Consider the following 25970-nt stretch of genomic DNA (forward strand, 5'->3'; position numbering starts at 1 on the left):
AAAAGAAAGAAAAGTGGTGGGAAGGCATGGCCACCAAAAGAGTGTCCCTACTCAGGCTGGTGGGTGGCACTGTGGAAGTAGTTCAGTGGAAAGGACACAACGAGAGACTAGGAGAGGAGCCTTGGAGGGACACCCAGATGGAGCTCTGTGTCAGGGTTGGAAGAGTTTGGGCGAGCCCAGCACAAGGGTCACCCTGAGATGGATGGAGAAGGACCTGGGGGTCTTCGGGGTGGGAGGGAACTTGCCTGGACTAGGTTCTTGAAAGGAAGAGGCTAGTTTTAGTAGAAGCGGATATAGGCTAAAACAGTAAAAATAAGAACAGTTGTAACCTCTTAAGTGCATATAGTACAATACGGCCATAAAGCAGTTTTTTGCAGTCTATCCTGGTTCGCTGTTTTTTCCACAGCCTCTCTTTCTTCTGTTGAAACTAGAGGTCATGAGGCCTTAGTGGCAAGGGAAAAGATACCAGGGATGCAAGAAACCCAGCACTGTCCATTTGTGAGCTCCCCAACTGTGTCTGTTCCTCTCAATTCCTCATCTTCCAACAAAGGTTGCTTCTTCACTTAAACACACCCTGTGTGCTGGCCTCCTGTGGAAAGATCCTGACAGAGAAGGGACAATGGAAAAAGACAGGAATGCAGGCATGGGGCTTGGGGCTTGGGAAGAAGAAAACCCCTGTTTAAATAGTGACTAAGGCAGCAGAGAATTAATGGAGGTGGGTGGCTGGGTAAGGAGGACCCGGTTGCTTGGAAGCTTTTTTCCCTCCCCTCTTAAGAACACCTTTAATTGGAATCTAATACACATGCCACAAAATTCGCCATGGGAAGCTTTTTAATGGTCTTAGGTTGTCATAGAGGTGGACATTGCTGATGGCAGTGACAGGTCACTCTGAGCCAAGTCCAGAGAGCTGATGGAGTCCCAGGAAGCCTCTCTAAGGCCCATTTTTTGCCCTCATTGGGACCCAGAGTTTGGAAGCCTGTCAAAGGTGCTTTGCTTCCTGGAGTGTTTCTCAGCAGAACCAGAGCTCTGTGCTCTTTTCTTCCCTGCAGTTTGTAAAGGTCGATGGTGGAGAAAAGCCTGCTCTATGGCAAAGGTCCCTGGAACACCTACTACCTTTCTTTCTTTCCTTCTTTTCTTTCTCTTTCTTCTTCTCCAAAGGGTACCCTTCTTGGCTGCCCCAGAGACTAGAGCTTCTAAAACCAAAACTTTCACTTCACATGTCAGTGATTCTGCACTGTCATATCTGCAGCAAAACTGACCTCCCGGGCTTTCTCGGAAGAGCTGCAGCTGTTTGCGCACATCCCTGCCTGCCTATGGGAGGCAGACTTCTCCTACCAGGGGGGCCCTTCGACACAGTCTTGAGCCCTCCTCCCCTGCACGAACACACATGTGCCCCTTTCCCTCCTCTCTTCTTTCTGAAATGGCCTGAGTTTGGAAGTTTAGTTGGGGTGAAGGGACATGCTGTTCTGTTCCAAGATGAGCAGGACTCCTATAGTGTCTTCTGTTTCTCATGCACCCCGCCACCTTCCCCTACTTCTGCTGCTGCTTCCTGGGCCAGGCTCAGCAGCCTGTGTGGCAGTGTGGGACAGGGAGGAAGTCCTGGCCGGGCTGAGGCTGAGTGAGGAGTGCCCTTTGGAGTGGCTCCCACTTGTTCCCTGGAGGTTGGGCCCTGGCTCCATGGTGGCAGGCTCTTCTAGGAATGTGCTCCCCAGCTGGGTTTTCTGGTTGGTTGGGAACATCCTTGGGCTGGTCTGCACTGGCTCTCAGGGGCCTGCTCCAGGTTGGCTTGTGGCCAGATTTGGGGGTTAGGCCCTAGCAGAAGGCCAGGATGACCAGCGGCCTCCAGAGGAAACCAGGCAGCAGTGGGCACTAGACACCAAGTGACTTTGCTTCTGCTTCCCTCACTTGGATGAGATGTCAGTGGGAATGAAGAAATCAGACAAGCAGGAGAAAAAAAGCCAAAAATCCTTTACACTGAACCTCTGCCAGGAGTCCTGAGAGTCTAGGCTCTACTTGGGGGCTGGGCCTGCATGCCTGAGCGCCTCAGTCCCTCAGTGGCTGTCTTCCTCTGGGGGAGATGGGAAGAGGAACAGAGAGGTGACAAACGATGGCTTACCCCATGATCTTGCACAAGTCACTTAACCTATCTGAACCTCAGTGTGCTCATCCATAAAATGAGAGGGATAAAACTCACACACATAGGGGTTGTTAAGTAGGCTGTGTGTGGGGACGTGCTTTGAGAATTGTCAGGAACAATACTGTCATAGCAGATGCTAAATCCTAGAGCCTGGGCTTTTCTTTGTTGGAGGTGGTTTCCCTGGCTCCTCCATTCACTTTTTACAACCACAGAATCGTGGATTTTAAACTGGAAGGGATTTTAAGAGGTCATCCAGTCCAGTCCCGTGGCATAATTATCTTTATTTTGAAGATAAGACTGTTTTAAGTTGTCATTATTTTGACATATCTATTCTACTGTGGTACAAACAAGCCCTCTTCCTCCTGGGTGAAGTGTGAGTGCCAGGTGCACAAAGGTGCTCCAGCCAGCAAAGGGCTGGAATAGGACCAGACAGTGGTGCTCCTTTGGAGCAAGGGTGGGTCTCTGTCATCAGCTCCGCAGGGGCAAAGGCCCTTACCCTGCAGGCTCAGAGGGTCTGTGAGAAACCAATTCCACTGCCTCTCCCCTTCTCCCTGAGAAAGCAAAAAAATGCACTTGCTTCTCAGGACTGGCCACAGGGACACAGTGTATTTTTCAGTGTTTTTTTCCTTCAAAGGCAAACCTGCTTCTGGCCCATCTTTTTGGGAAAAACAAAAACCAAAAACAAATGGAAAGAACCTCCCCTGGACTTTCTCCTGGCCCTGGGAGCTTCCTTGAGTGCAGGAGCCACCAAGAGCTGCCTGAGCAGCCAAAATCTTCCCACCAGCCAGGCAAGGAAGCATGGGGTGGGGGTGGGGGTTAGTAGGGAAGGTAGGGGAAACGTGGGCATGCAGTGAAAAGCTGCCCTAACTCTGCCCTGCGTTGCTAGAATTAAACCCAGGAGCTTTTCATCACCTAAGTAACTGGGCCTTTTATAAGGGCTGGGACGTTTCTCAACAACCTTTTACACCACTAGGATGCTGGTGAGCCAAAAGTGAAACTTGGGGAAACTTAATAAGGTGCCTTAGAGAGGACTGTGCATGATTTACCGTATCCAAAACCAAGAGTTTTCTTGTGGAAGAAAGCGACTTGTGTCCTCCCCAGCATCACATACACACTTTCCTGGCAGGCCCGATGGGTTTCCAAGCATTTCGTCACCGTCTCCTTATGACCTTGGTGTGAAAGGAACGAGCCGCGTGGCCTGTTGGTTCCAGCAAAGCCATCGGGGGTGCCGGCCTGGGCTGAGGGAGGAGGGCGACCCACTCGGCAGTGGAGGTGAGGTCTGCTGGAAATCCCCAGCCCGAACAGCCGCCTGAGGTTTAAAGACGCCTTCTCCGGCCTTATTTGGGCGCAGGAAGTGGGCGGCGCCAGGCCTGCTGGCTGCGAGGCCGACCCGAGACAGTTGTGCTGATGAAGTGGTGGAGCTGGTTCCTGCTCGCCGCCGTGCCGCGCGCGCCGGCCGGCCGCTGGGCGCTCCGCGCTCCCAGCCGGGAGTTGTGCAATCCTTTGTAGCACGCCAGAGAGTCCTCCTCCTTCGCTGTTGCCTCTCGCCCTCTCTCTCTCTTTTTTTTTTTTCAAGCTGTGAGCTCAACCGATGAGTCAGAGCAGTGCAATCCTGACACTGCATCGCAGGACTGGGGGTGACACGGAGGGAGGGAGAGCGATCGCGAGGCAGACACCGCGGGCGCGGGGTGCGCCGAGGCTCCTGCGCCGCAAGCGAGGGGTGACAGCCCGTGCGTCCCGCCCGGGCCCTGCCAGCAAACTTCCCAGCCTCGGGAGGCGCGGGCTGGCGGAAGCCCTGCGAGCGCCGCGGGGAGGCGGAGGCGCCTGTTTGTTTTTAAAATCCGGGAGTGCGTGCAGGCGGCCGGAGCCTGGGAGAGGACCGAAGGCGGCGGCCCGCGGCGGAAGGGGGACGGCGGATGCTGGAGCTCGGGCAGGAGACGGGTGAGTGGGGTGCCCGGCCGGCGGGCGAGGCCTGCACGCGGCGGCGGCGGCGGCCCAGGGACCCCGGGCTGCGCGGCGGCGGCGGCGGCGGCGGCGGCGGCGGCGGGGCGCGCGGGCTGTAGCCCTGCAGGCGCGGCCGGGGGCGGGGGCGCGCGGCCGCGGGGGGCGCGGCGCGGCAACTTCTGCGGCCTGGGCGGCCGGGCGGGCTGTGCGTGTGTACGTGGTCCGCCCTCCGCAGCCCGCGCCCCGCGGCCCGCACCCCAGCCCGCAGCTGCGTGCGCCGCGCCAGCCCGCCGTGTTTGTGCAGCTACGCAGCTCGCGCGCGGCCCCCGCCCACCCGGGCGCGGCCCCGGCAGGAAAACCCTTCCGAGCCGCCCGGGCCCCGCCGCGCGGGCGGCGATGGCGACGGCCCGGGAACGCGGCTGCTCCTCGGCTGGAGAGAAACGTGGTGTCCGCGGGGACCGGCGTGCGTGACCGAGCCCGGGCCCCGGAGGCGTCGGGAGGGGCTCGAGCGAGCCGCGGGAACTTGGCGCCGAAGCCCTTCCCTTGGCCCTGCCAGTGTGCACGACAAAGTGGACGTGGAAACTGTGCCCGCGCCGGGGGGTGGGGGACCGACGTGCAGAGGCGGCGGGGAGCTCGGGCAAGTGCAGCAGAGGCCTAAGCCGGAGCACCGGGGGCGGGCGGGCCGGCTCACCCCGCGCACCTCGGCGCTGCTGCGCACCGCAGACCTGTCATCCTTCTCGCCCGCCCCCGCACGCCCTCGCCGCTGCGGCCTGCCGAGCTCCGCGCCTCGCCGTGTGCTGTTTGAGGACTGCCCTCCGGAGCTCGGGGCCCGGGTTTTGTGTGGACCCTGCACATGGCCGGCTCGGTGGAGGTAGTCAACCCCCCCTTCCTCCCAGCTCACGCTTACGAGAGCGTGTGCGCCAGGTTGCCCTCCTGGAGGGCCCCCGCCCAAGCCTCTGGATAAGGGCCTGGTGCCGCCCTGCGATTTCCAAGCCTCAGCCCCAAGGAGGGCAGACCTGGAGGAGGTACCTGCCACTCAAAGTGGACGCCACTGGGCATTCCAGCCCAGCCTCCAGAGCGAGCTGCTGGAAAGATGAAAGGGGAAGTTTCTCGCCCCATTTAAAACTTTGTTGGTCACAACTTTTGGTGGCTACTTCCTGCTTCCACCATTCCACATCGGAGCCATGTGCCAGGCTGTGTGGAGCCTGGCTCCGGGGCCGGCGAGATGGAAGGAGGAGAGCTGGCTGGCCGTGGCTGACTATGGAGGCCGCCGTGGCACGTGTGTGCAGGGGATCCCTGTTGGCAGTTGTGGCTAGGGGGGAGGGGTGGTCTGGCCTGCTCCAGCAGGGGGAGCCTGGCCTGGTGGCGGCCTGGAGGTCTGGCCTCTCCTGGTTCCTGCAGCTTCAGGATTGGGACTGGAGGCCTGGTTGAGGAGAGAAAACCACCTGTCCTGCTCCACAACCTCGGAGGGATGGTGTGGCGCATGATCAGAGAAATGCACCCTTTCCACAGGCAGTTAGGTGGCTTCGGGATAAAGGGGAAAAGGAGAAACCTTCCCAGGTCGAGAATTTATGGGTCCTCTTGTTCCTGCTGCTCTGGACAGTGAATAATAGTGGTGTAAACATTATGATAAACCATCTCGTTGCATGGTCCTGGCCCAGTCTCCATTCTAATTGGATTGGCCTCTGGCTGGTTACTCTGGTCTGAGTAACTCCTAGGGGACAAGGGGGTGAACAACCTAGGGGGTGCGCACCCCTCCCCACCCTTCACCCCCCCCCCCCCCCATTCTGGAACCGTCTGCCCACTGCCTGTGTGGCTTTTCCCAGTGCCAGGCAGGACCCTCCCCTCACTCTAGAAAAGGGTGCCCTGGAATGCCCATGGGGACGAGAGTTCAGCCTTTAAATGTGGGATTTAAAAATAACTCAATTGTTTAGCCCTATGGGCTGCTGCTTTTAATAAATGGAGAAAAAAGATAAAAGGCAATATGCAGTTATAGATTCAGTTAAGGGCCACCCGTGGCTGCAGAACCCAGGGAAGGACTGCCCTGTGGAGACAGGAGAAGGATGGAGGGGGTGCACCTGGTGCATAGTGTCTTAGAATGGGAACGGGCCAGTCTGCGAATCTGGCCTGCAGCCGGGTCTCCCAGAAGGATACTTTGCTCATGGAGGAGTGGGGATGGCCACAAGTAGCTGGAAGATTTCTACTGATCCTTTTAGGCCTGTTTTAAATGACACTTCTTTTGAGCCGCCACAGCCTTCTGAACACTCATTTCCGCCTTATGTAGTCATTTGTGTACATATCGTACCGCGGTGCTCAAAACATAAACTCAGATAGAGTCTCTGTATCTCCTTCGCACAGCTGCAATGAGGATTCTGTGTGTGAAACGCTGAAAGGACATTTCAGGATTACCATAAACCTGCTCCAGTGTGTGTTCTGTATTGTTCTCACAATGCCCGGCTTTAGTAGGTGTTAAGTATATGTATCTTTCATTCATTTGTATATGTTAATTGAACAAATGAATGAAAGATCTCCATCCAGAAAACGTGTGCTTGTATGTCATGGGCTCACTGAGTTCCGCTGCTGGGACTCATACTGTACCATCGATTTTTGAAAGGGTCAGTCCGTGAGTGATTCTGGTGCCGGCGAACCCAGTGTCTTGGCCCTGCACTATAGCTGGTCTTCTGAGAGCTGGAGAGTGTGTCTGGTCATTCTGGCCCCAGAAGGACCTTGGGATGAAAGAGTGTGAAACCTCCTGCCCGGGAATCTGCTACCTGGGCATTTCCTTTGGCCAGGAGGCCAAACTGGCATCTTTTCTGTGAGTGTGTGTGTGAGTGTGTGTGTGTGTGTGTGTGTGTGTATGCATGCACGCACGTATCAGTATAGAAGCAGTCTGGGGGGCTCCATTCCTCCCTGACTCACCACAGGCTGCAGGAAATGCAGCCCATGATTGCAGTCCGATGGAGGAGTTGCGCCTACACAGTGGAGCACTGACTCTGTGGGGCTGAACTAAATAAACTGCACGCAGGGCTGGAGCTAGGTGGAGTGTGCTGAAATCCCCAGGTCTTACTTACTTAAGGGATCTGCATTTGCATTTGGAGCAACATTCAGGATACCCTGAGACTGTGAGCTCATTTTATGAATCAGAAGCATTACAGCATAACTTCGGTGTTGGAAACTGCTCTTTGGAATCCAGATTGCCCTCCCTCCACCCCAGCACACTCACACTTACAGGGTCTCTCAGCCACACACTTGGGAATGGTAACAGTTAGTAGGGCATCAGTTCAGATTCCATAGCCACCAAGCAAAATTTGTCCACACCCACTTCCACCCCCACGTTCAGATCTCCATTCCTGGATGGTGTGGTGGACAGTGACCCAGGCAGTGACTATGAAGGAAGCCCAGTAGGTGCCCAGGAACCAGGACCAGGCAGACCTGGGTTCCTTCTCCACTTCTCTACTTCCTGGGTGGCTTTGGGCATTGCTTAACTTCCTGAGCCTCAGTTTCCTCACCTGTTAAATGAGGATGATGATAGTACTTCATAGAGTTGCAGTGCAGGTTAAACATGATCATGCATGCAGGATGACTGGCACATAGTAGGTACCCAGCAGCTGGTGGCTGTCATTTCAGCTGTTTGCCTTTTGCTCCTCCCAGGAAAGAGGAAATGGAGTGTGTCCTGCTGGTGGTAGGAGGGGGCTCCTCCAGGGCACCGGGGGCTTGTGTAAATCAAGATTATTTTATAACTCCCTAGGCCCCGGGTACAGCAGGGTGATCCTCGCCCACCCAGACAGCCCAGATCTTGGTGGCTGTGTGTTTTTGCAAGGGATTCTGTCCCTGCAGCCCCGAGTTAAGGGCTCAACTTCCCAGAGATCAGATTGTGCTCTCTGGAACCTACCCGCCCAGGCCTCAGGCTGAACTGCTCACGTGGGTGGGCGGAAGACTGCTTTCTCAGCCGAGGAAAAAGTCCCCTTGTCTTTGCTTCACCTGCAGCCTTCCAGTGTGACCTCACTGGAGGTTTGGGTGGAGCTCAGGGTGGGAGTTGTCTCTGAAGAGTACTTTGGCTCTTTCACCAATTGAAATAGCAGGGGTGGAGTGGGGTAGGGGGGTGGGGGAGACACCAAGATATTATATAAGAGGAAAGTTGCCACATGTCAAAAAAAGAGCTGGGTTTTGCTGGAGTGGGGGGGGGATCTCCCTGAGGGACATGATTACCAGCTGTGGTTTGGGAGGTGGGGGGGAGGGGGCTGACTGGGGACGAGAGGGGCCAGGGTCCCGAGGCTTCCCTGGCAGCCCTTCTTGCTCTTGCTCTTCCTGGATCATAGCCCGGTGCTGTGGCCAGCTGGGGAAGGTGCTCCGTCTTCCCTCTGCCTTTCTCTCCAGCCGCAGGGAGCTTGTGGGTTATTTTTTCCAGGCAGTGCTTCTTCCTCCAGGAGTCTCAGGAAGGGGGGCAGGGGAGCAGCCAGGGCAAGATCTGACCAGGCCAGAGCTGGGACAGGGGGAAGTTTACCAGGCTTGCAGTCAGAAGGGGGTTCCCTGTGAGGCCGCCCAACTTCTCTGGGGAAATGGGGTCCAGAGAGGAAGAAAAACAGGGATTTCGATTCCCAGCTTTTTCCCTGCAGTTGGACAGACAGAGGCCCATCAGCGTGCTGTTGCCAGAATTTGTCAGTTCTTGAGGGGGAGGGCCCCAGAGCTCAGAAAGGAGCTCAGGAAAGCTTAAGTGATAACTGACAACTCTTGGGAGTGCATGTAGGCTGGCTTTTTCTCCCCCTTTCTTCTCTTCTCACTCCTCCTCCCCTTCCTCGTTTTCCACGTCCTTCCAGTCCCCCTCCCACCCTCCCAGCCGCTGCCAGCTTCTGGGGCATGTACCTGACTGCTGCTCGGATTCTCCTCTCCCTCTGACGTTGCGTTGTCTGACCTCCTCAGCTGGGTCTGTCTGGGTCACAGCCCTGGGCTCCCCAGCTCCCCGGTGTCATCCCAGAGCTGGAAGACACTTTGGGCCATCTAATTCCACTCCTTCATTTTCAAATGGGGAAGTGCAGAGACAGTGAGTTCTTTGAGGTTCCCCTACGTGTCCACTTTCCCCTGAGGCTGGCGGCGGGTGGAAAGAGGAGCTGCTCCAGTGTCCTGCCCCTGGTCCCTGTCCCTCCCAATTTGGAAGGTGCTTCAGTGCAGGAAGAGCCCGGAGGAGTCGTCTCTGGCTCCTGGGTGTGGCTCAGTCCCCAGCTGGCTCCATGGTTATTTATTTGTCTGTGCATGTGTGCGTGCGTGCGTGCGTGCGTGATTGCCTGCCTGCCTGCGTGTGTGTGAGTGTGTGTGAGTTTTGTGGTTGGGAGGCTGGATCTGAGTGAAAGCAGAAGTGCCCATGCTATGTCAACTATGTGACAGGCAGATGGGACCTTATAGGGACAGTTAGGAGAGGAAGAATGGGGGCAGAGGCCTCCTCTGCACAATGGCTGCTGTGCTCTTTCTCTCCCTGCTTCAGTGCTTGCATACTTGAGCATAAACAGCTCTTCCATGTGGCTAGCAGCTGCCTTTCCTTGCTGGCTTTGGGCAGAAGAGATGCCAAAAATAACCAGGCAGGCACTTCCACTTGTGGGACATTCACTGTGGTTGCCTTGGGGCTGGCTTATTCTCTGTGTGCAGGCCTGGGTGCCTTTGGCATCTCTGCTCATACTTCCTCTGGGCACCCCTCTCCCCAGCTTCCCTCAGGTGATAGTATTTTCCCTCTTATTGCCCTTATTCGAGTGAGCCCAGCAGGGTGGAGGCTCCATTATGGGTCTCGAAGCTCTGCCAGGTATTATCTGGGGACTCTTGTCTCACCATGCTCCTGCAGGCCCTGCTGGCACAGCAGAGCCCCAGGGAGGCCTGTGCTGGGTGTGCTCCTCCTGGATCCCTAGGCCAGATGCCCTGCGTGCCTGCAGAGCCTGACGCTATTGCTGGGACCACTCATCTCCTTGTCCTGCTCTCACGAGCAGGGCCCTGTGCTCCGCCAGCTGTGGAACTGAGAGAATCAGGCTGTTTGGATCCTCCCAAGGTGTTGAAGACTGATAACGATGCTACTCCTGCCCAGCAGAGAGGAAAGGAAAGCACGTTTATTGAGCCTTTACTTTGTGCCAGGCACCCCACGTATATATTAACCTCATCTAATTCCACGGTAACCATGAGGCAAAGATACTATGCCTCTTTACTGATAGAGAAACTGAGACCCACAGAGAGGCTGGCGATTGGAGAAGCCGGGATACATTTTGTCAGACCCTAAAGCCCTGGCTCTTTTTACCGTGCAGCGCACACTTCCCTGGGCTATTTTCATGTGCACAGGGAACAATGCTTTGACCCTTGGAATGAAGTGCTGATGGTAGGAATTCAGGCACCTTTAGACCCACTGATTAGGGGAGATATTTTGGGCTGGGAAGGGCGGGGAAGACCCCTCTGAGGCCTCCCTCTCCAAACACTTCACAGGGCAGCCAGAAGCCCAGCCTGAGCCACAAGGACCTCCTGTGAAGGGCAACAGGCACCTGAGGGTCAGCTAGGCGTGTGCTGTGGAGGGGAGGGACTGATGGGGGGAAGGGGGCGTGCCAGAGGGGTCATTCGTTCATGGGAGGAATGGAAAGGTTTGGCTTAGGCCTCAGGGAGGCAAACCTTTCCTTTCTAAGTGTCTCCTCCTTTCCAAACATCCTAGCCTCTGTAGTCAGTCCTGAGATCATTTCTAGGACCATTGGCCTGGGGGCGGGGGGGTAGGTAGGATCTTGGATCTCCCTTCCTGGCTGCTGAGTCTGACCCTGGGGTGCATCATTCTAGTGGGCTCAGCCCCGCTCTCATAGAACCTGGTTGGTGCGTACTTGGGGCTTGGGCTGGATGCTGTGCTGGTGCCTGGTGCCAAAGGCCTCTGGGTGTATTTCAGGAACAATAAAGAATAAATCAACACAGGAAAAAAGGCCCTGCAGCAGCTGCTCAGAGACTGGAGAAACGCAAGGAATGTGTGAGCATTTGGCAGAGGCCTTGGATCTTGACCCGGGCCTGAGAAAGGGCGTGCCTCCGACTGGATGACTGGGCCAGTGAGGCAGGCGGCACTGTGCCCACCTTGTAGCTTATCCAGGAGGCCTAGGAAGCCATGCCGACACCCCCTCCACTGGCAGCATGCTTTTGGTGTTTCTTGGTCACTAGCAGATATTGGGGAGCCATAATGTCCCCATTCTTGCACCAAACCAGCAGGACACCCTCCTCGCTGCCCATCCCAAGCCACTAGGAAGGTCTTGGTGCCTTCTGGAGCTGACCATACAGGAGACCCTGGGCTGATGCAGACACCCTGTGCTAGACACCTGTGTTCTACCTCCCTCCCGAGAAAGACATGAGCCAAACACCAAAGACCTGGCATTGACAGGGAGTTCTGGGGGTGAGAACATCCACCTGGGCCCTGACCACACCTCTACCCAAGTAATCAGCTATGTATCCTTGGGTGAGTCACTTCACCTTTTAGGGCTTCAGTTTTATTTGCCATGAAATAGAGATTTGGACCAATGATTTTTGGAGTGGGTGGGCACTGTCTCCCTTAATTCGGATGTCAATGAATAGCCTTTATTTGGGAATTCAGGTCCTTGAGGGGAAGCCTTTCTGAGAGCCCTATGCAGGAGGTGGATGGCTAGGACTGGGGCTGATGCACAGTGCCTGGGGAGAGGGGCATTGGCCCAGTAGGGACCCAGTCATGGAGCTGACTTGACTCAGGCTTTAGGGTACCAGGGGAAGGGACAGGAGCCTGAGCCCCATGGGGATTTAGGGTGGCTGACAAGCAGGGGAGAGTCAAGGCTTTATGTGTAAAGAGCTGTCTGCCAGCTGTGCGTGTGGGGTTGGGGAGTATGGGAGGGGTGTGGCTTCCTCTTGAGGATGTTGGGCCTTCACAGGTGGTCCCCAATGGTGATGACCAGTAGCATTTTCAAAGCCACTCACTTCCTAGGCCTCTCTCAGCCACCGTACTTGCCCAGCCACGCTTCCAGAACACCATGGTGGTTTTCAGCTGAAGCTGCTCTCAGGGGAGAAGATGTAAGCAGTCCAGAGGCTGCTGCCCTCTATCCCAGCTACCAAGCAGGAGGCTGAGCTTGAAGCTGGGGGAGGAAATTTGCAGAAAGGGCTGTTGATTCCAGTCCCTGCCTTACCTCTATACTCCTGTGGCCTCAGGCAAGTGATTGGGCCCCTTGGATTTTCAGGTTCCTCATTGAAAAAGGAGGAGAGTACTAATACCTACTGTGTTTTGAAGATTAAACAGTGTCATAGGTACAGAGTGCTTCGCCCCATCTTGGCACATTGTGGCACCCTCAAGAAATGTTAGAGATGCTGATGGTGGTGAAGGAGAAAGCCTTATTTTTTTGTGATGTCGGGATTTCACCTTGGCTCCAAGCCCTGCCCAGTGTCTTGCCAAAAGGTGTGGCCTGCCTGAGTGGAGGACAAAGCATTATTACTGGAGTTCTTGACTCTGGGCCCTGCTCTGCTCCTGGCTGGGCTTCTGCAGGTTAATTTCTTCCCTTCTCTGGGCTGCTTTGTGGAACAAGGACTTGAACTCAGTGAACATTGACGTCCCTTAATATTTGGAATCTGTTCAGCTTCCCCAGCTGGGCCTGGCTTTGCTGGTTGGCTCTGAAGAGAGACACAAGCCACCTTTCTCTATGTGGTATAGGGGCTCTTATTCCAGTGAGTGAGATCCTGTTGACCCCACTGTACCCTTCTCTCAAAACCCTATGGGCTTTCAGGGGCTTTTACAGATACCCCCAGTGTTGCGAAGAGCTGGTTTCTGACAGGTTGGAGCTGGGATTATTTGTTGGTGGGAGGGTTGTATACTGTGTTCCACTTGGAAGTGCTCCCAGGAAGAGCAGCAGCTGGGAGGGAGCATGAGGAAGAGGAGAGTCCACAGCTGGCTTTGTGGGGTTCTCACATGTAGCGTTTCTCCTGAAGCCCACAAGTGTGGAATTGGGATTTTTCTGGAAGAATGATAGAAAGACCAGGGACTTTGAAGGCAGACAACAGGGACTTGAATCTTGCTTCTGCCACATTAGCTGCAGAGCCTCGGTTTTTATCTAGAATGGAGACAATAAGATGCCTAGATGGGAAGTTCTTAAGGATAGATTAGGGTATGTCAAGTGCCTGGCATAGGGGAAGTGCTCTATAAATGTTTGCTTCCTTCTTTTGGATATTCTGTAGACTGGCAGGGGGAGTGAAAATATTTGCCTGTGACCTTTTTCCTGGGGAGAAACAGGCTGAGAGCCCCACAGGCCTCTCCCTCCCACAGCTGTTTTGATTCTGGGGTCAAGCTTGGGATCAGGTTCAGTGTGTGTGTCCAGAATGGGGGATGGGAGAGGGGCTACCCAGGCATTTGCAAAAATCAGATCTGCAGCTTCTTAGGGCTGTGCAGAAGGGATACAGACTGTGTTCTGAGGGAGTGGCCTTTCTGGGCTGGGAGAACTTGACAAGTCACTTATAACCTTCATTTCCCATAAGTTCCCCAAATTTCCTTCTGTTGTTGATTTTTTTAAATTCCACTTCATTCTGATCATTGAACATGCTTTGTATGGTTTTACTTCTTTTAAATTTATTGAGACTTGTTTTATAGGCTAATTTATGATGTATCCTAGAGAATATTCCGTGTGTTCTTGAGAAGAATGTGTATTCTGCTGTTGTTGGGTGGAATGTTCTGTAGATATCTCTTAGGTCTAGTTGCTTCACAGTGTTCAAGTCTTCTGTTTCTTATTGATCTTCTGGTTAGCTGTTCAGTTCCTTATTTAAAGTGAAGTATGGAAGTCTCTCACTATTATTGTTGGATTGTCTGTTTTCCCCTCCATGTTGACAGTTTTTGCTTCATGTATATTTGGGGACCCTGTTGTTAGGTGCATATATGTTTCTAATTGTAATATCCTATTGAGGGATTGATGCTTTTTTTTTTTTTTTTGGATGGATGCTTTTATCATTATAAGATGCCCTTCTTTGTTTCCAGTAAGAATTTTTGTCTGAAAATCTATTAATGTAATAATGTTAGCACGTCTGGCCTGGTCCAGCTCTCTTTGGTTACTGTTTACATGGTCTATTTTTTTCCATCCATTTACTTTTCAATCTGTTTTCGACCTTGAATCTAAAGTATATGTCTCTTGTAAATAGCATATAGTTGGATCGTGGTGGGGTTGTTGTTGTTGTTGTTATTGTTGTTTTTTTCCATTTTCCCAGCCTCTCCCTTTTAATTGGAGTGTTTATATTGAAAATAATTGTTGATAGGGTAGGGTTTCTGTCTGCCATTTTGCTATTGATTTCTGTCTTATTTCTTTTTTGTTTGTTTCTCTGTTACTCCATTACTGTCTTTTGTGTTAAATAGGTATTTTTAAGTGTATCATTCCTGACTTATAAAATGAGAACGAGAAGAGTGAGGGTTCAATGAGATGTTGCTGGCAATGCCCTTAGCACCGTGCGTGACCAATATTAGGCACTCAGTACACATGGCACTCATCTGGGCCTCTGGCACTCTCAGAGCCATGGTCAGCCATGGGGCTGAGCCGAGTCCACCCAGGGCCCCATGGGACTCCTCTCATCTCCTCTCATCTCCTATGGCTCCTTTGGGGAGAGATGAACAGCGGGTCCTTGGAAACCACATTATGCCAGTCCCTGACCTTCTTTCCCCTGCTCCAGCACCTGGTGGCACCTGGGCTGCCTATGAAGCATTACAGATTTCCACCCCCTACTCCTCACCAGAGCCATAAGCCCATCTCAAAGGGTAGGTTTGAGAAACACTTCTCAGCATAGCCGGGCAGCATGTATGACAGAGAGAGATCTGGTTCAGAGTTGGCAGGCTTGGATTTGAATCCTGGCTCCTTACTTGTGTCCTCGGGCTGTGACTTGAAACAAGTTACTTTTCAGAGCCAACCTTTTCTCTTTTCTCAGATGGGAATAGTGGTTACACAAGTAAGCAATACTCACACACATGGGGCATTAGTTGGTGCTGGTGGCTAATATTTCATGTTGCAGTTGCTGGTTAAGTGTTTCTTTGTCCTGCCTTGTCCCTCCCGGACCCACCCAGAGCTCCTAAGTTCCTCAAAGGCAGGACCCAGTTTGCTACAGTTCCTGGATACCTGACAACCAAGCCAGAGGCTGCCTGTAGGGGGTAGGCCTTGAAGGGAGGTGGATCCTTAGAGTGGACGCAGGGATTCCAGGTGGAGGGAACAGCTCCAACAAATGCTTGAAGTCAGAGAACTCTCCCCGGGTCACCTGTTCCCTGTGTTTCTAACCCCTGCATGGGCCACCATCCATTATAATCAGTGTGTGTTTCTGTCTCTTCTCCATTAGACTGGGAGTTCTGTGCGGGTAGGGACTGTGCCTTGTCTCCTGTGCCTCCCCAGAGCCTGGAGGGCTGCAGAAGTGTGTGTGTGCATGCGTGTGTGTGTGTGTGTGTGTGTGTGTGAGAGAGAGAGAGAGAGAGAGAGAGAGAGAGAGAGAGAGAGAGAGATGGGGGGTGGAAGGGGTGGAGAAGGGGAGTTGTTAGGTAGGCAGGGTGAGGCCATATACAGGCAGGGTGAGGCCTTTGTGCTATAGCTCCTCTGTCTTGGTCTGGGGCAGACTCTAGCCCCGGGGCTCAGGCACAGACTCCAGAGAACCCTGCCTTAGACCTCTAGGGAGCCCTGCCTTTCCAGAGGGAGGGAAGGGTTGGAGCAGCCTTTGGTGGTGTGAGTCCCTTAGGGCCCAGAGAAGGTTATAAGGAGACCAAAAAGCTCCCCATGAGACCCTTTCCAGAGGTTCAACCACTTAAGGACCTTAGTGATACTTGCTGTATCTCTTCCAGAGAAAGCCAAAACCTGCTAGCTTTTACCTTACTCCCTGGGACTCCCAACTTCTGCTGGAAGGGATTTGCCTGGGCTGCCTGTGATTGTTTGTGGCCCTTGCCTAGGAGAGAGGCAGCCAGTCCCCTCAGTGTGGGCAAGGGCTGAGCCTGGAGGCTTGATCCTTTCCAGGCTCTGCCTGGGATTCTTTTTTTTCCCTCTGCTTCCCCCTTATAAAACAGATCTGGTTCTCCTGGGTTCCTCTGGACTTCCTGAGGGTGTTTGCTGGCATTGGAGGAGAGGGACAATGCAAATAGATGCCTGAATGAAGCCCTGAGAGGGCCTCATAAGGCAAAGGATTCTCCTCTCACACACATCCCTTTAAAAGCATCTCAGTGTTGGCATTTTTACCATCACAGTCCAGACTGCAGCCAACTCGAACCCCGGCCAAACCTGGCCTAACCAGCTAGACAGCTGAAATCCTTGGGACCCTACTGGCCTGGGCTCTGCATTTCAGAGCTGAAGCTAAGTCCAGAGAAGTGCTAATCTGGGGACTCTATGGATTGGGAATGGGTAGATCATAGGGCCTGCTTTCTCACACCCCTAGGGGAAGTGACATTTGTCAGAGTCAGGTCCTTGTCCCTGTTCCTGATGTCTCCTTCCTTACTGGTTTGCAGACTCCTTATGAACAGGACTTATGTGTCCAGTGGTTTCGAGAAATGAAGCCCTTTAGCCTGGTGTGAACTTCCAGTTAAAGTGGGAGGGAGCGGGGTAGGTGAGGGGGATCGAGCATTGCAGATGATTGCACCATGTCCAGAGGGAAGGTTTTTCTAGAGCCTGGGCAACTCTAGACAGCCCAAGATGCAGTTCCAGGCCACTTGCCTAGTCTGGTTGTAGCCACAGACCCCAGAGTACCTGAGAGAGAACTTTCCAGGAGAGCATGGGCTAGAAGGCCAGCTGGGCCAAGCTGGGCTCCTCTATGGAGGGTCCCTCATCACTGCCCCTGGCATCCTAGCCAGACACCTTGGTGTCTTGAGGCCTAGCCCAGTCATGTCAGGGCATGAGATAAACAGATCCATAGGCTCATGTCTCTGGCTATGGTCTCAGCAAGGGTGGGAAGCCACAGGGAAAGAAAAATTGGACAGGGCAATGGAAAGGCTGGCACTTTTACAGTTGGCCTGCATGTGGTGTGGGGCAGCAGGTGACAGTCAAGGGGCAAGTGGCTTGTGGGCCAGAAATTAGAAGGATTTGTGTTTAGCTTAGTTGGAGACAGTGTGGGGCTACTGATGGGGTAAAATGTGATGGGGTTAGGAGGAGAGACCTTTTCACTTCATCTCAGCATCACGAGGATCTCTGATGTGCATCAGGGAGAGAGACTGGCAGCCGCAGCCAGGCAGGGGCCCAGGGTGGACCCCCTGGCAGTGAGTAGTATCTCTGCCCAGGCAGAGCTCTGACTCACCTTGGGTGCAGTCTTGAGAGCATCCCAAGAAGAAGATACAAGCCAAGTGCCAAGGTTCAACGGTCTGCAAACTCTGCTCCATGGAGCTTGCTGTTTGCTGGGGACAAAGAAATAGGTATCTGCAATTTACTGTGCTGAGTGTGGTGGGGGGTGGGGTGGTGGTGGTTAGGAGGTGTCGTGGGCTCAAAGTGAAGCTCCTGGCTCAGCCCTGGGGTGAGGGAGGACTTCCCAGAGGAAACAGTATCCCAGACCTGAAGGACAAGTAGGACCTGGCCAGATGAAAGGGTAGACAGGTGTCATAGGCAGAGATGCTGCTGATCCAAAGACCTAGAAGCAGAGCAGGAACACCGCTGAATGATGGCTCAAGCGTGGCAGGTTGTGAGAGATGGCAGGAGCCAAAGTCTGCAGGACTTGTGGGCAGGATAGGGAGTTTAGACTTTGTTCGAACATAGCCTCTCGGGTGCTCAGGGAATTGGCTGGCCTAGAAATTTGATAGATGCCATAAATAGGTGTATTTTGTCTTGGTCAGGGGTGTGTGAGCTCTGATCCTCCGTCTTCCCAATGCTGAGTTGGTAGGGCTGGGAGTGGCCCAGTGGTAAGAGCAGGAGCTATAGGAGCTTTAGCAATAAGGAACAGGAGGATCTTCTAGTCATCTCTGAACCCCTGGTCAGAGCTGAGCCCCTGTGGCTGCTAGGACCAAGCGAGGCACCTCCTCCCTGGCCTGTGTAACCTTGACTTACAATGGTCTTGTGTCTCAGATGGCCACATTCAATATTTCTAACTTCTTATGAGTGGCCCTGGGTCACCTAGTGGTCACGACCCGGCCCCACTGTGGTGAGGGCTCACTGGACTCTCCCAGCCAGTGTTGGCTGTGTGACAGGGCTGCTGAGAGCACTTGGGGAGCTGTATGTATTCTGGTTGCTCTCCCTGGCAGGCACGGTGTCCCCATCAGCATAGAGCTCCCAAAGGCCTTTCCAGCACCTTCCCTCATGTGTCTGCAAAACACAGATGCAGGTTCAGCACTCTTTTCTTTTCTTGGTGCACAATTGCTTTCTTCCATAGAGAGAAAGTGCTTTCCACCACAGATCCTCCCGAAAGCCTCCTAGGTCCTTGGTCATTGATAACAGATTCTTGCCTTGTCTTCTGCTCAGGGGCATCTCTGCGTCTGATCAGGGATTGGTTTACAGTAGTGAGGTACCCGGGGGAAGGGAGAATGAATAGAGCTGGGACAATCAAGCAGACTGATAAATTGGTTGTGCTGTCTGAGGCCTCTTGGTGACTGTGGGTTTCCTTTCCTGCATCCGCTGTCAGAGACCCTGCAGCTTGTCCCCGGGTGAGGGAGACGCCTGCAGAAGTTCCTCATTACAGCCTCATCCCTGTACCCTCAGGGAGTTGGCCCATAGGTCAGTAGCCTTCGGAAAAGATGGCTTCCTTCCTCTTCCTCACTGTGAGGAAGGCCAGGCTGACTTCCACCTGAAGAACAGAGAAGTGGCGCTGGGGTATAAGAAGTGAGGGGAAGTGGCTTCATTCTGCCCAGAGTTTGCAGTTTGTGAGGTACCAAGTAGGCTATGGGAGCTGGAAGCCCCACAAGCAGTAACTAGACCTGAGGCAGGGGTGAGCTCGCAGGGGCGGGACAGTCCAGGCGCAGAGGGGGGAGTGCTAAAGTGGCCGGTGCAGTCTCAGGCCTCCTTGTGGGTGGCTCTTCTGGGGTGATGCCCCATTTCTTCCCTCTCTTCCCCTAGGATTGAGAGGGCCTCAGCTGTACTGGTAGAGAAATAGGAGAGGTTTACCTGCCAGTGGTTCGGGCAGGAGCAAGGGGCCTTTCCAGTGCAGTGAGGAGGGATATCTGTGTCCAGAAATCCTTGCTCTGAGATGGTGGGGACTGTGTTGTACAGGGGGTTATGCAGAGAGGGACCTGGTGTCTTTATGGCATGTCTTAGACAAGGAATAAGAGCTTGGTCTTGGAGTCAGGCAGACTGAGGTTCAAGTTCTGGCCCTGCAATGGAGTTACTGTGTGACCATTATCAAGTTACTTAGCCCCTCTGAGTGTCATCTAGCTCATCTGTAAAATGGAGGTTAAAATAGCAATGCTTCATGGTGGGGTTCATGCTGCCTTATAATGTTCTTGTGGAAACTAAATATATGAAAAGCACTTAGGACAGGCCTAGCTCAGGTGCATTCTTCTGTTACTACTGCTGCTGCTGCTGCTGCTGCTGCTGCTGCTGCTGCTGCCTTGGTGTATCCCCTCCCCTCCTTCCTCTAGGGTTCCCAAGCATCTTTCACTCTTCTCACCCCCCCACCCATATCATGACCTTTCTTCTCTGAGGGTCTCAGGTCTGGGTGTCTGTGTTCTTGGGGGTGACAGGAAGGCCTCTGCAGAAACTTCTGGGGTGATCCAGCTAGCCTCCCCAGGATTTGGCTTCTTCTAAGCAAGTTCCCAGCCTCCCTTTGGAAACCTACTGTGGTATCCTGAGTGATGATCCTTGACATACAGGATGGAGGATGGGAAGCAGACTAGCCTAACCAAACAGCTGCTGGTGAGCCAGCGTGGGGCCCTGGGGATGGGGGCGGTGTGGGCAGGAGCAGCCCTGCCCTGGCGCTCCATTCACAGAATCCACCTCCATCTCACTCAACCCAACCCTACAGAACTCACCCTTCCCCAGGCTCCGGGTGGCCACCTCTCCCATCCCCCTCGCCTGGTGCCTGTGTACCCCCCACCAGGTGCACGCTCTCACACGTGCACCCAGGCTCATCTGCCTCGTGGGCCTCCCCTTCCTCCAGTCCCGATGTCCCCGAGCTGGTGCCGTGGCTTAAAGGCAGCGGGCCCGTGGCTGGGGAAGGGGGGCCACCTGTGCCAGTCAGGGCAGGGGCAGCACAAGTGCACGTGAGCACCCGAAGGGCTCTCAGGCCCCCTGGAGGCACGTGGCCCTGCAGCCCCTCCTCGGCGCCCTCCCCCACCCCACGGGCACATCCTTCCTTCCTCTGTCTTGCTTCTGCACATGCAGACCTCTAGTTTGCTCTCTCACGCTCCTTTAGAGAGGCGGAGCCGACTCCTGTAGCCAAGTCGGCCCCCAGGCTGCTGCTTCACCGTGGCGCCCAGGGCTATTTTCCTTGAGGGGGCGGGGGGGGGGCTGGCTTTGGGGTCTCTGCTCTGAATCGAGTTGCCTGTCAGGGAAAGAGAGTTGGTTCTTTTTTTTTTTTTTTTAATTTTTATTTATTTATTCTTGAGAGAGACAGAGAGAGTCAGAGACACAGGCAGAGGGAGAAGCAGGCTCCATCCTGGGAGCCTGACGTGGGACTCGATCCCGGGTCTCCAGTATCACGCCCTGGGCTGAAGGCAGGCACTAAACCGCTGAGCCCCCCGGGCTGCCTTGAAGGGGTTGGTTCTAAAGGTAGTTTCCGCGGCCCTCTGCACTCCCTGCCTGCTCAAATTGTCCCCGTGCCGCCAGGGCCAGAGTGACTTGGATGCCCACCCAGCCTCTTTCTCTCCCTCCACCGACTTCCATAAGTGAAGACGAAGGGGGTGCTCACGGGAAGCTCTGGCTGGCTGGCTTCAGGGCTGGGAGCTGAGGAAGGAAATGGAGGAGGAAGTCCCTCCCCTTCTGGGTGCTGGTGAAAGTGAAAGGCAGGTGGTGGGGAAGGGAGGGTGGCTGCAATGAGTCACTGCTGCGCTGAGAGGGGAAGGGCCGGGGAGCTGCGGAAGCCTGTGAACGGGTGATAGGGGGCCTCGCACGGAGAGCCTGCCCTTGCCGCCCTGGCCCAGCCCTCCTTGGCTGGGCTGGTTTCCTGGGAACTCCCGGGACTGCAAACTGGGACCTGGAGCTTCTAGGGCCTGAGCTCTGAGGTTGGTCTGGACCTGCAGATTTATTCCCCTGGGCTTCCTGAGCTTCCCCTCCTCACCCCTCCTGGCCTGACTGGCTCAGGACCAGAATTTTAGCAGCGTGGGGAAGAGGGAGGTCGTGTAGCTCCCACCCTCACCAACTAACCAGGGAGGAAGAAAAAAAAGCCCTCTCTGAAGAAAGACAAAGTCTTTGAAAATATATGTGAGTTACACATTTAGGTAATAAAAATACATGTAAATTATAAAATGCTGGTCTTGATTTTGAGTGTCCTGTATCAGGATAAATAGAGCAACCTGTGTTTTGAAGTTTTTTTAAAATCAAGTTAGAAAATAAACACAGACACTGTGAACACTTAAAGTCATACTATGTCACAGAAAAACATGACAGGCCTAAATTCTAGAAATCTGCATCTCCTCCATGTTGCAGTGGCGCTAGTCCTTTGCTCTGGGTACCGGGAGCTCTTTGGGAGGGGAGGAGAGGTGGGGATTGCTGACCAGGTACCGGGCTGGATCCTGCCCCCAGCCAGCCAGGGCTGCAAAACAGGTTCTGTGCTGGTTTAGGGAAGACTACGGCAGCCACAGTCCCACCCAGCAGCTCCTCCCAGGGGTGTTGCTAGAACACACACCCTTCTGCAGCCTCACCTACATGCCTCAGTGCAAAGCACCGGAGCCTAGCCCTGGGTGCTGCACTCTGCAAGGACCTGGTGGGCTCCCCTGCCTGGAACAACAACCGCATAGTTAGGAATGACCCCTGTTGTTTCCACTTCCTGCGTCTGAGATATGCTTGGAGCATCAGAGGAGGCACCATCTGGATAAAACTTCTGGGTCTGGTGAGGAGGCTACTGCGTTGGACAGATGTGCTCAGCCTGTGGGTAGCCAGGCCTGGCCTAAGAGGAAGACTTTGTTGCACCTTTTCCCATCTTGACTGCAGGTGCCTGTTCCCTGGCAGGTGCCTTTGTGTAGTGTACAGATCACACACCCAAATGCTGCAGGGTGAGGTGGTGGGATGAGGAGAGTCACAAAGCGCCGCCTTCTGGTAGTTCCCCCGGGGCCCTGGCTCCTGCCTCACCAGGGCTGCTCTGTGAACTTGGGCCCCTCCCTCATATGTGTGCTGACATCTGGGGCATCCTGGGAGGCTGTGACTGACACTATCATTCTTCTGTCTGCAGGCTTCAGGGTCCCGTGGAACATCATGAACTGGGAAAAGTAGACAAGCCCAAGAGCCTCTCCACGAAGAGCAAGGAAGAGCCAACCAACGGTTCTTTCTCCCTGTGCCTGACCTCATCCCTGCTGTGCCCCCACTGGCTCCTGGACAAGAGCTGGGCTTCCAGCAGGACCTTCCCACAGGGGATGGGCAACTGGTGAAGTAGGGCTTGCCGCCAGGGCCCAGTTGGCCACACCATGAACCTCCAGGCCCAGCCCAAGGCTCCGAACAAGCGGAAGCGTTGCCTCTTTGGGGATCAGGAACCAGCTCCCAAGGAGCAGCCCACACCCCTGCAGGCCCCACAGCAGCCCCCAGCTCCTCCGCAGTCCACCAGAGTGAAGGAGGAGCCTTACTTTGGGTCCGAGGGTCCCGTAGGGGCCGCCCCCGTGTCCCAGCCCGTGGAGCTGCCCCCTCCCAACAGCCTGGCCCTGCTAAACTCCGTGGTGTACAGTTCCGAGCGGACCACAGCAGCCATGTTGTCCCAGCAGGTGGGCTCAGTCAAGTGGCCCAACTCTGTGATGGCTCCAGGCCGGGGCCCTGAGCGTGGAGGCGGTGGGGGTGTCAGTGACAGTGGCTGGCAGCAGCAGCCAGGCCAGCCCCCACCCCACACAACATGGAACCGCCACAGCCTGCCCCTCTACAGTGGACCCAAGGGGAGCCCTCATCCTGGCATGGGGGTCTCTACCTACTACAACCACCCAGAGGCACTGAAGCGGGAGAAAGGAGGTGGGCCGCAGCTGGACCGCTACGGAAATGCCGTGCGGCCAATGATGCCGCAGAAAGTGCAGCTGGACGTAGGGAGGCCCCAGACGCCTCTGAACTCTTTCCATGTGGCCAAGAAGCCCGCCAACCAGACACTGCCCCTGCAGCCCTTCCAGCTGGCATTTGGCCACCAGGTGAACCGGCAGGTCTTCCGGCAGGGCCCACCGCCCCCCAACCCCGTGGCGGCCTTCCCCCCGCAGAAGCAGCAGCAGCAGCAACAGGCCGCCCTTCCCCAGATGCAGCTCTTTGAGAACTTCTATCCCATGCAGCAGCCACCCTCTCAGCAGCCCCAGGACTTTGGCTTGCAGCCGGCCGGGCCTCTGGGCCAGTCCCACCTGGCTCACCACAGCATGGCGCCCTACCCCTTCCCCCCCAACCCTGACATGAACCCGGAACTTCGCAAGGCCCTCCTGCAGGACTCAGCCCCACAGCCTGTGCTACCTCAGTCCCAGATCGCCTTCCCCCGACGCTCCCGCCGCCTCTCTAAGGAGGGCGTCCTGCCTTCTGCCCCTCTGGATGTGGCTGGCACCCAACCTGGACAGGAGCCCACCAGCAACCTGTTCCTACACCACTGGCCCCCACAGCAGCCACCACCCGGCCCCTTGGGGCAGCCGCATCCTGAAGCTCTGGGATTCCCACTGGAGCTGAGGGAGTCGCAGGTGCTGTCTGAAGGGGAGAGACTGGCACCCAACGGTCGGGAGCGGGAGGCTCCCACAATGGGCAACGAGGAGAGCATGCGGGCAGTGGGCACTGGGGACTGTGGGCAGGTGCTACGGGGTGGGGTGATCCAGAGCACTCGACGGAGGCGCCGGGCATCCCAGGAAGCCAATTTGCTGACCCTGGCCCAGAAGGCAGTGGAGCTGGCCTCGCTGCAGAACGCAAAGGTGAGAGTGGCATGGGATGGAGGCCTGACCTGGCAGAGGGCAGAGTGAGCTGTGTCTGGAGCCCGGGGAGAGCAAGTGATTGCAAGTCTACAGGGCGGTCTTCTCATTTCATTGAAGGAAATTGAAAGAACCCGTAGGCTTCTGGGAGTTCTGAACTCCCTGTGTGCAAAGAACATAGGTCGTTCATACCCGAAGGAAAGATAACGTTTACACATGCAGGTTGGCAGGCGATACGCCATCGTGGGTTGGCTTCTTCATTTGGCACATGAGGGATTGGGAGTAGGGGCAGGTGAAACGATTGCCAGATCACATATACCAAAATAGGAAGGTGGCAGTGGTTACACAGGTGATTATACTTGTCGAAATGTTTCAAACTAAAAAATAGGTGCATTTTATTGTATGTAAATTTTACTGCAATCAAGTTGATTTAAGAGAAATGACAACATGGGCAGCCCAGGTGGCTTAGCGGTTTAGTGCCGCCTTCAGTCCAGGGCCTGATCCTGGAGACCTGGGATTGAGTCCCACATCAGGCTCCCTGCATGGAGCTTGCTTCTCCCTCTGCCTGTGTCTCTGCCTCTGTGTGTGTGTGTGTCTCATGAATAAATAAATAAATAATTTTTTTTTAAAAGGCTGATATATCAGAGGCTGTAGAATTTGACTTCCCTCCAGCCAGTTGCCAACGGTAAAAGGTACAAAGACCACCACCATTGCTTGGTACCAGGTTCCTTGCTTATTTTTTTTTATAGACATAAGTTTTGAATTTAGATACTATTTTGTGTGGCATGAACTGTATAGGCCAAACAAAATGCATCTGTAAGCCACTTATGGCCTGAGATGCCCATCTGGGCACCCCTGTGCCAGGCCAGGATTGGAGGACCTGGCAGAAGGGAGGTTATGGAGAGTATTTGGGTGTGTGGTGGGAGAAAAGACATTCAGGGAAAGACCGTTGGGAACCACCGTGGGTGTTTGAGTTCCTGAAGCAAATGTGACTGGGTGTCCTTGACTTATTGGGACTTACCTTCTAAACCTTACCTCCATTCCCCCTCCTTCTTCTTCTCCAGGATGCCAGTGTCTCTGAGGAGAAGCGGAAAAGTGTGTTAGCTTCAACTACCAAGTGTGGGGTGGAGTTTTCTGAACCTTCCTTAGCTGCCAAGCGAGCACGAGAGGAGAGCGGGATGGTCCCCCTCATCATCCCGGTGTCTGTGCCTGTGCGGACTATAGACCCAACTGAGGCGGCCCAAGCTGGAGGTGTTGATGAGGATGGGAAGGGTCCCGAACAGAACCCTGCTGAACACAAGCCGTCTGTCATCGTTACCCGCAGGCGGTCCACTCGTATTCCTGGGACTGATGCCCCAGCTCAGGTATGAGAGGCTCCCCGATGCAAATACTTTTAGTACCTATGTGCTCCTAGGGGCCTAGGACCCTATAGGAAAAAGGAGAATATGGTAATATAGGAAGAATTTAAGCAACCTGTGGAGATACTATTTATATTTTCCAAACCAAACTTACAGATTAATGCACTTACAGGAGACAATGAGATAGTTTTATTTTTGAAATGGAGACTGCTTAGTAAAATCTAGGATGTGTGAATCTCTTTCATTTCAGGTCAGCAAATTTTAGCTTCTAATATGGGTCAGGTTTTGTGCTAGGCACTGAGATGCAGAGATATTTATTTGTTCTGTCAGTACAAACATATATATGTTAAAATCTCACCAAGATTGAGGTTTTATCTACTTCATTTTTTAGATCTGTGTATTTGTTTTATACATTTTGGTGCAATGTTATTAGTTACATACTCATTTAGAAGTGACTTAGACACTTCATCTTGTGAAATGTCTCTTTTTATCTTTAGTAATCTTTTTGCCTCTTATTAAAGTCTACTTTGTGAAACATTTAGCTTTCTTTTGGTTAGTGTTGCAAGGAGGGGGATGGATGAGATGTGTATCTTGTCCATCG

General features: G+C 54.2%; 1 protein-coding gene across 3 annotated transcripts in view; it reads left to right on the forward strand.

The window, feature by feature from the left end:
- Nucleotides 1-25970, forward strand: part of MIDEAS (mitotic deacetylase associated SANT domain protein) — a 69350-nt gene that overhangs the window by 24165 nt on the left and 19215 nt on the right. For 2 of the 3 annotated variants that reach the window (XM_041758380.1, XM_041758381.1), the window contains 2 exons: nucleotides 22334-24014; nucleotides 25076-25375. In XM_041758380.1, coding sequence (XP_041614314.1) covers nucleotides 22566-24014; nucleotides 25076-25375 — 1749 coding nt within the window. In that variant the 5' untranslated portion in view covers nucleotides 22334-22565. Of the gene's footprint in view, nucleotides 1-3785; nucleotides 4079-22333; nucleotides 24015-25075; nucleotides 25376-25970 lie in introns of those variants that run through there. The other variant, XM_041758378.1, reaches the window with a different exon arrangement.

The sequence above is a fragment of the Vulpes lagopus genome, chromosome 6, assembly GCF_018345385.1.
Source record: "Vulpes lagopus strain Blue_001 chromosome 6, ASM1834538v1, whole genome shotgun sequence".
Lineage (NCBI taxonomy): Eukaryota > Metazoa > Chordata > Mammalia > Carnivora > Canidae > Vulpes > Vulpes lagopus.